Source organism: Bidens hawaiensis, unplaced genomic scaffold (genome assembly GCF_021521415.1).
Source record: "Bidens hawaiensis isolate Kalapana, Puna unplaced genomic scaffold, B.hawaiensis_p1.1 tig00013821_1, whole genome shotgun sequence".
Lineage (NCBI taxonomy): Eukaryota > Viridiplantae > Streptophyta > Magnoliopsida > Asterales > Asteraceae > Bidens > Bidens hawaiensis.
The window spans coordinates 148,019-158,281 of NW_027492182.1; the positions used below are offsets into that span (position 1 = coordinate 148,019).

At 43.6% G+C, this 10,263-nt stretch overlaps 1 protein-coding gene across 1 annotated transcript; it reads right to left on the reverse strand.

The window, feature by feature from the left end:
* Window positions 1-6,111: 6,111 nt before the first annotated feature.
* LOC143545083 (uncharacterized) lies at window positions 6,112-9,361 on the reverse strand. Its single transcript, XM_077037030.1, has 5 exons — window positions 9,214-9,361; window positions 7,706-9,168; window positions 7,352-7,672; window positions 6,807-6,984; window positions 6,112-6,572 (listed from the first exon to the last, which is right to left on the reverse strand). Exons 1-5 carry the CDS (start codon window positions 9,359-9,361, stop codon window positions 6,112-6,114), a joined length of 2,571 nt encoding a protein of 856 aa, XP_076893145.1.
* Window positions 9,362-10,263: the final 902 nt, after the last annotated feature.

The window sequence follows — 10,263 nt, forward strand, 5'->3', positions numbered from 1 at the left end:
TACTAAAAGTCAGCTACGCTGAGTGAGTTCTAGTTAATCACATAATCATACAATACCTTCTTACATTTCATACTTAACCTCTTAACTTTCTTACATACACACATAATTGCATATACTTTCATTCTTACCTTCATACTTTCTTCACATACATAATCATACGTTTTAAAGAGCCTTTCGCCCTATAACCTCACAGATATTATAAGGGTCTGGTCCCTAACATCACAGATATATAAGGGTCTGGTCCCTAACATCACAGATATTATAAGGGTCTGGTCTCTAACATCACAAATATTATAAGGGTCTGGTCCCTAACATCACAGATATTATAAGGGTCTGGTCCCTAACATCACAGATATTATAAGGGTCTGGTCCTTCTTTCCTCGAATATTAGTAGGGTTCGGTTCCCTAGTTCTCGAATATTAGTAGGGTTCGATTCCCTCTTCGTTACCATACAATCATACATCATACCTCGAGTATTATTAGGGCCCGGTACCCTCTTCGTAACCATACAACCATCCTTTCATTCTTTTATTAACTTTATCACATTCATACACATAAGCATACATATCATACTTACCTTATACTTAGCGTCACAACCTGACAGTACGTGCAATATCCGAAGATCGTTCACGTACCGTCAAGCCATCATTCATACATATCACATTATTCACATAAGGCATACACTTATCTCTTAGGATAAGCTTATTAACAAACATATCGAGTATGCACACAGCCCCGAAAACATAACACATAAATGGAGCTAGAAACTCACCTGAACACGGTTACGTTCACCGTTAATCGTAATCCCTTTCTTCAGTTGTGCACTGCTGACTGTATAACAAGTATACGTATCAATTAACTATCACTACTCATATCATCTTTCTAGTCTTAACTACTACCCACAACGAACGGGGGTCCGGGGGCAGTCATCAGGCGAACTTAGCTTTAGACAAAGTTAAACCTTAGGCGAACTTAGCTTTGCAGGCGAAGTTGTCATCAGGCGAACTTAGCTTTAGGCGAAGTTAAACCTTAAGCGAACTTAGCTTTAGGCGAAGTTAAACCTTAGGCGAACTTAGCTTTAGGCGAAGTTAAACCTTAGGCGAACTTAGCTTTGCAGGCGGAGTTGTCATCAGGCGAACTTAGCTTTAGGCGAAGTTAAACCTTAGGCGAAGTTAAACCTTAGGCGAACTTAGCTTTAGGCGAAGTTGTCATCAGGCGAACTTAGCTTTGCAGGCGAAGTTCATCAGGCGAACTTAGCTTGCAGGCGAAGTTGTCGGCTGCAGCTACTGTTCGTCCTTAAATCCCTTAATCATCTTCGTTTCTTAACCAAATAACTCGATTTAGGTATCAACGGAATCGCCTGACCAGCGCCTACAAACCCCAACCATCAAATCGGCCTAACATCGATGTTTAAGGGGTGCGATTTAGGCATATAGGTTACGGGTTCTTTTATCAATCGATTAACCCATCAAATCTTAACCATTTTCAGTAAGTTTAGCTTTGTTGGATTCGTTTTTACCATACAAACACAGATCTATCATTTCTATACTAATCCAAACCTAAACGAACAAGTTCTCGATATAAACGTACCGTAAATGAGTCGAACTACGAACACGAGCTGGTCTTGTTGATTTGGTTCGTCACGACGATCTAGCACCAACGAGCTCGGGTCCTCGCCTTTGGATCTTGGTTCGGGTTGTGTGTGTGTAGAGATTAGGATGGATAAATGGATGGAATGGAAAGGATTGGGGTTTAAGGGGGTATTTATACTCCCTTAAGCCCATGGACCGAAGGCCCATATTTCTTTTTGGTCCATATCTAATCCCATCTAATTATCCTACTAAGTCTTCATATTTTGCTATTAATATTATCGTTCCACTAACTCGTTTATTTCACCCGACAAAATAATATATTAAATATTACTTTAGAAATTTCGGGATGTTACAAGTCTTCCGGGCGTCCTCCAATGCATACGGGGTCGTAGCAGGTCCTCGGGTAAAATACTCTAGCCGGTAACGATCAAATACCCCGAGGCGCTCTGCAATACGAGTGATGTACGACCCCATAGCTAACTGGGCTGACCGGCCCTGCCAACCACAGCTCCGGGAGAACAACGCAAAAAGCAACGTCGCTATATTGGCCTCCCGACCCGTGATCATCAATAGCAATGAAAAAAGATCAATGTTGCCGCTCTTCTCATGGCCCGAATGACGGCCCACGATAGAGCAGGCAATAATGCGGTGAAGGTATCAATGGACGGGGTCTCGAATGGACGACTCGACAACAGTGCTCGAGTGTGCCCCGTCCGCTATGGTGGCCCAAAACTGGCCCAACTCGGCCTCAGTCAACCAAAACTCTCGGTCAGTCTATGCCCGAAGAGTATAACCCCGGACGCTCGTAAGGAACGCCGGGGTCAGCACCTCCTCTGCGGTGTAGTAGCCGGTGGCCACGGTAAACTGAGGTACGAACATCTCAAATGTCTTCCAGCTAAGGGAAAACGACACCGCTTGGGGCTCGGAGAAATCGGTTGGCACGTGTCAGAATGTAGAAAAGAACTCACGTGTGAGCTCGACGTACTGTACCGAGTCACACATGAGGACCTGGACCCACCGATAGCTCAACATCGCCCGGACAGCCCCCTCCTGATCTACTGAACAGAGTAGTACCCAGTCGATCGACTGATGTCGGAGCAGCTGCATTGCCATGAAGCGGCGATACGAAGTCTGCTCCTCCGACAAAGGAGCGAATTGTAGAATGATATGAGGGATCAGGCGACTGTCCCCCATGATCGACTCCCGAACCGTATTGGGAGTGATCGGGATATCGTCCCCGTCGTACCTGATAACCCGTGATGGACGCACCACGGGCTGCGGGGTCTTCGGAGCTCCCATCGGACGCGCGACGGGACCACGTCGTCCCGCTCCTGCTGGCCGCTCTCTCGGCCGCTTGCGCCCGGCGGCGCCTGCTGAAGAACTTGGAACGTCTGACATACTGCACAATTAGGATAAAATATCAATATAAGGAACGAAAACGAGAAAAAATTCAGGATAAATAAACCCAAGTATCTCCGCCCGAATGGAGATTGAGTACGAGCAGATAACCCAAATACGATTAACGCTCCAAATCCCGAAACATGACACAACTTACGACTCGACTTGACCAAAACTAACTCGAATGAACAGACACAATTGACAATTGTCTCGAAAACCGTGCAACGCAACGAACTCGACTGGGACTAACAGAATCGGGCGGATCGGGTCTCGAAATCCATTTATATTATTATAATATTATTAAATTAAATTATTATGTTATATTAAAATACTATTAAAATTATAGATTAATTCAAATTATATATTTTATTATTAAAATATTAAGTTAATTTAATAGATATTATTATTAGTAGGTAAAATTTTAAAAAATTTATTATATTAGATTATATATTATTATAATATTAAATTATATTAATATATTAGAAAAATATTATTAATATTATTCTTAGTATTATTTAAAAATTATATATTAAAATTAAGTCTTTTATAATTCTTATATTAAAATAGTATTATAATTTCAAAATTTTAAAAGTTTTATTATTCATTATTTATTTTACTTGTATTATTATTATTATTATTATTATTAAAAATACGAAAGCCGACTCGTATCCGGACATTTAAAATCGACCCGAAAAATACCAATCCCGCCAAAACCCGACAACCAAAATTTAATTACAACCCCCATAACCTTTTCAGTCCAAGTGTCCCGACACCCGCAACTAACTCCACACTAATCCTAACCGCAGTTAATACGAACACCAAACTCAACCATGACTCAAGAATCGACTTACATACTAACAACGACAACTAAATCCGACCTTAACTTATGCTACGAATCGATTAAACAGTTACCTCGAAGGCCGGAATCCCTAATATAAAAGAGGAGCAGTGACCGACGATGGTGGTGAGTAGGCGGAGAAACGGCAGTGGTCAGAGGCGATGATGAAGGATGGTGAGGATGGATGATGGCGGTAAACAGAGGGGCAATGGTGGTGGGCTGTGAACGGCGATGGTGTACGGCGGTGGTAGATGGTGGTTGTGGAGTGATGGAAGAAGGAAGTTGATGATGATGATGGTGACTGTGGTGAACGGAGGTACGACGGTGGTGGCCGGAAAAAGTGAAAAGTGGTGGTGGTGGTGGTTCGGCGGTGTAAGAAGATGGAGAGAGGGAGTGTGAAGAGGCGGTGGTGATGGTGGTATATATATATACGTATATTATATTATTATTAATATAGTTTTTTCGGATGATCCACGACCCATCGCGTAGCGCGATGGGTCATGGATAATGGCGTCGCGCTACGCGACCCAAAATCATTCAAATTAGGGTTCAAACACCATCGCGTAGCGCGATGGTGTCTGGTCTGGCGTCATCGCGCTACGCGATGACGTCAGACGTCAGGATGGCCCCAGCCACCATCGCGTAGCGCGATGGTAGGCTGTCGAGGGCCATCACGCTACACGATGGTCCCCAGTGAACAGAAAGTTTTTGCCGATTTGGGGTCGGGCATTTTCCGACCCAGTCACTTTTCGACATCCCGACATCGCCCTGAACACGTTTCCAAAGTCGGAATTTTCAATACGTACCTGGAACACCATGAAATTGACCAAACGCTTACCGAACCTCCATGATGCACACTTCACCAAAAGCCTCCCCACACTTAGGATTTGCTGCACATAACTCGAGAAAAAAGTCAAACAACGACTCAACAAACAGATAATAACATAGAACACATGTACAAACCCCGGGTTGCCTCCCGATCAGCTCTGAATTGCGTGTCTACAGCTCGACAATGCCTCGAATGTTTCAATTGTCTTCATAAACCGGTGAGGTCACAATGAAACTCGCCGATTCCTTGTCCATCTTGTGAATATCCTCCATCTCCAAATATGGCTTCAATCTCTAGCCATTTACCACTTGTCGAATGTGGTCATCAAAATCCTCAATCTCGAATTGCCCGTGATTACCAACTCCAACAATCACAAACGGACCCGTCCACTTACTCTTCAACTTACCCGGGAAAATCTTCATCCTAGTGTTGTATAACCATACCTTTTGACCAATCTCAAAGCTTTTCAACCGGATATTCGCGTCATGAACTTTCTTCATTTTCGCCTTGTAAGCCAATGCACACTCATACGCTTCATCCCGCAACTCCTCGATCTCGCACAATGCTAATGTCCTAGCTTTACTTGCATCATCATAGCTAGTATTAACTTCCTTAGTAGCCCAATAAGCACGTTGTGCAATCTCAACCGGTAAATGGCAATCCTTTCCATACACAAGTCTATATGGTGTGGTTCCAATCGGCATTTTAAACGCGGTTCGGTAGGCCCATAAAGCGTCGGTCAACTTAGTTGACCAATCATTTCGGTCCGTCCGAAAGGTTTTCTGTAAAATCTGTTTAATCTACCGATTTGAAACCTTCACTTGTCCACTCGTTTGTGGATGGTAAGGCGTTGCAATTCTATGATCCACCCCATATCTTTTAAGCAACTTTCAAAATTTAAAAATTTTAAAATGAGAACCCCCCGTCACTAATAATAGTTCGGGGGATTCCAAACCTTGAAAAAATGTTGCTTTGCACGAAATTACAAACTACAGAGTGATAATTTGTCCTAGTGGCTATCGCCTCGACCCATTTAGAAACGTAGTCGACGGCCACTAGGATGTATAAATTATCGTACGAGTTCGGGAATGGGCCCATGAAATCGATCCCTCACACATCAAAGATATCAATTACTAGGATCGGTTTCAGGGGCATCTCATCCCTCTTGGAGATACTCTTGAGTTATTGACACTTCAACAACGTGTCGCAAACTCGTGAGCATCTCGAAACAGTGTTGGCCAATAAAAGCCACTAGTTAATACTTTTCTCGCGGTTTTCTGTCCGCTGAAGTGACCACCACTCGCAGACGAATGCGCGTGCTCCAACACTGATCTAACATCCTCCTCAGGTATGCATCGCCTAATCATCTGATCAGCTCCAATCTTGAACAGATCGGGGTCGTCCCAAATATACTGCTTCGCCTGTGACACTAAATGTTTTTTCTTCCTCCTTGGCTAATGCTCGGGCAAATCACCTCCAACTTTAAAATTGACAATATGAGCAAACCAAGGGTTTTGGGAAACCGCCAAAATCTGTTCGTCGGGGAAAGACTCGTTTATAGGCCCGTCCCGGTCTCCATCCTCTAACACAATCAGGGACAAATAATCTGCAACGACATTCTCTGTTGCCTTTTTGTCCCGGATTTCCAAATCAAATTCCTGCAATAACAAAGCCCATCTGATTAACCGAGGTTTTGCGTCTTTTTTGTCCATGAGGTACCTAACTGCAGAATGATCAGAATAAACAATTACTTTGCTACCCCATATGTAATAACGAAATTTGTCCAAAGCATACACTACAGCGAGCAACTCCTTCTCAGTTGTGGTATAATTCAACTGAGCTTCTGAGAGGGTCTTGCTCGCATAGTATATAGCAACGTGTTTCTTCTCAACCCGTTGGCCCAAAACAGCCCCGACTGCATAATCACTCACGTCACACATAATTTCAAAAGACAATTTCCAGTCGGGTGATTGCAAAATCGGTGCTTCCACTAACTTTTGTTTCAAAATGTCGAAGGCCTTAGCACATTCCTCATTAAAATAAAATGGGGCATCCTTTAACAATAGGTTACATAAGGGTTTGGTGATGTCACTAAAATCCTTAATAAACCTCCCATAAAACCTTGCGTGCCCAAGGAATGATCTAATACCTTTGACATTTGTAAGATGAGGTAGAGTGAAAATAACTTGAACCTTAGCGTGGTCCACCCCTATCGCACGACTCGACACAACATGGCCCAATACAATCCCTTCTTGGACCATAAAACGGCTCTTCTCCCAACTAAGAACCAAATTTGTTTCAACACATCTTTCTAAAACTCTTCCGAGCTGATGTAAACAAGATTCAAAAGATGTGCCAAAAATTGAGAAATCATCCATGAAGATTTCTAAGGACTCCCCCACCATATCGGAAAAAATACTCATCATGCACCTTTGAAAGGTGGCGGGGGCGTTACACAGTACGAATGGCATTCGCCTAAATGCGAAAGTACTATACGGGCATGTGAACGTAGTCTTTTCCTGATCTTCAGGATGAATAGCTATCTGGTTATAAGCCGAACAACCATATAAAAAACAATAGAATTTTTGACCTGGTAGCTTTTCATCAATCTGATCGATAAACGGAAGCGAAGTGATCTTTCGATGTTGTCGCGTTCAGTTTTCGATAATCAATGCAAATACGCTACTCGGTTACCGGCTGGGTGGCAACCTCGTTACCTGAGTTGTCCTTGCGACTTGGATGCCCGCCTTCTTTGGGACTGTCTTGAGTCGGGCTCACCCATGTGCTGTCTGAAATGGCAAAAATAATTCTAGCATCGAGCCACTTTAGCACCTCCTTCTTCATAACTTCCCGAATGTTCGGGTTCAACTGTCTCTGTGCATCATGCGCGGGTTTCACATCCGGATCTGTCAAAATTTTGTGCATAACAATCGAGAGACTAATTCCTTTCAGATCTGCTATGGTCCACCCGATCGCTTCCTTATTCGCAACCAGGTGCTTCAGCAAAGCAGATTCCTGTTACAAAGACAAGTTTGAAGCTATAATAACAGGCAATGTATCATTCTTACCCAAAAACGCGTATTTCAGATGCCTCGGTAGCTCCTTCAGCTCGACTTTCGGTGCTTCCTGTAAAGATGGTTGCAACCCGGTATCGATCTTCTCGGGAAGCGGTTCCACCTGAACCGACCACGGGGGTCGATTTCCCGGTAAAGCTGCAACCTCCAGCGTTTTCTCCTCCTCTTCCAGCTGCTTATCAGTTTCCACCTGTAATATGTCAAACATAAAATACGTCTCCGTTGTGCCATCCGTGTCCACCACCGAGTCGTATAACGGAATGCACTTGTCAATAATGTCCGCCATAAAGCATTCATCATCAACCGAAGCATTATTTACATGAGTGAAAACATTAAGTCTAAGCTTATGGTTACCAAATGCCAAGTCTACAGTATCGGCTTGACAATCGATTTTTGCATTTGCGGTGGCCAAAAATGGCCTACCGAGGATAACCGTCGGCTGTTTGGTTCTCTCACCCGAAACGTAGTCGAGAACCAAAAAGTCAACTGGAAAGTAAAAATCTTCCACCTTGACGATCACGTCATGTAACATTCCCCGGGGAAGTTTCAGTGCCTGGTCCGCGAGAACAACCGCGGTCGCAGCTGCCCGAAGCGAGCCGAAGTCATACTGATCGTACAGACTTCCCGGGAGGATGCTAATGCTAGCTCCAAGATCTAAGAGTGCCTGTGTCATTTTAAAATCTCCCACCTGAATGGATATAAGGGGCGTTCCCAGATCTTGTAACTTAGGTGGAAGAGCACCCGAAAGAATTGCACTCATATTATCTGTTAAATCAATTTGTTTAGGGATCTTTCGGTTCCGTTTCTTTGTGCACAAATCTTTCAAGTACTTTGCACAGGCGGGAACTTGTTTTATGACATCCAAAAGAGAAATATTAATTTTAACTTGTCTAAACGTTTCCCACATTTCTTCCTGCTGTGCGCCCCGTTTAGATGCCATCTTCGCCTTTGATGGCGACAACAAGGCATCGGGATAGGGGACGGTTTTAGCCTTCCTCTTGTCCTTAGAATTGTTGTTACCATCCTTCATAACCAGTTCGTTTATTTTAATTTCACTTTTATTATTTTCAATTAAAACCGGTTCTGTTTCGTCGTCACTGACGACTGTTTCATTAATATCTTCCACCACCCCATCAACCCGAGATGGTGGATCCCCAACGTTATTATCATACTTTTTCCCATATCTTAAAATACTTACCTGATTGACGTGTTTCTTCGAACTCGAACTCGAACTGAAGTGCTGCGGGTTCACTGTGGTATCACTCGGTAACTGACCCGCGGTTTTCTGCAACTTTGCCATGTCTGATGCGAGCTGACCAATCTGTTTTGACATTGCTTCTGCTGACTTGTCTCTCAACTCGAACTGTCTCTGTGTTTCCTTCTGATTATCAGTCACGACCTTCAACAACGCATCTAACTTTGAATGTATTGACTCGTCTGAATTTCCCGAACTACCCTTCTACTGGTCTTGATTATGATTACCTGACGAACTGTTACCCTGGTAACCATCCTCTGTTATATCCCCGACTGTAACTCTGACTGTTCGAACCACCCTGTCGGTAGCTATTCTACTGTTGGTTCTGACTCCACCCCTGGAAGTTCGGGTTATGCTGATTCGACGCGTTCCCATATTTGAAATTCGGGTGATTCCTCATGCCCAGGTGATAAGTATTTGAATTGAACCCTTGGCCCTTAGAATCCCCATACGCGTAATTGACTTCCTCCTCGTCGGGCTACTCGTCATCATCATCATCATACCCGGGACAATCTTCAACCTTATGCCCCAACTCTCCACAATCGGCACAAACCGGGAATTTCACCCCAACTTTACCAACCTGTTTCTTCTTATCTTTTCTATAACCCGCGAGTTCCCGTTCTAACTCTGCAATTCTGTCTGACTCGCTTGAGGCTGATTTAACCGTTCGATTGACCCCGTGTTTTCGCCTTCGGTCTACAGTTGCCTCTGCCTTGGAATCTTTACACATAAATTTCAAAAATTCCCAATCATCTTCCTCGGGTTGATTCAACAATTGACTATTACACGAAGCTTTCAAATGCTTTCTGTCTACATACGTCAACCCGTCAACGAAACATTTAACCAACTCCTAAAACTTAATTTGATGGTGCGGGCACTTCCGAATCATTTCCTTGTAACGAGTAAAAGCTTCATGGAACAACTCACCCGGTAACTGTGAAAAGTGTCTAATCTCCACTCGGGCCTCGATGGTCTTCGATTGTGAATAATACTCGTTAAGAAACACTTGCTGCATCTCACCCTAGTTCTCAATATTGTGCATCGGTAGCGAGTTGAACCAGTGTTTGGCTTTGAAAACTGGAACCACCGCAACCGAACTTCATCCTGATCATACGTACCATCACCGATAGACCCGCAAATATCTGAAAAATCTGACAGATATGAACACGGGTCTTCAGATCCTAGTTTGTGAAAATAGGGAACTATGTTGATGTAGGACGGACGGGATTTAAATGTCGGTTGCCCCTGTACGTGAACCTGTGGGACAATCGGTGAGG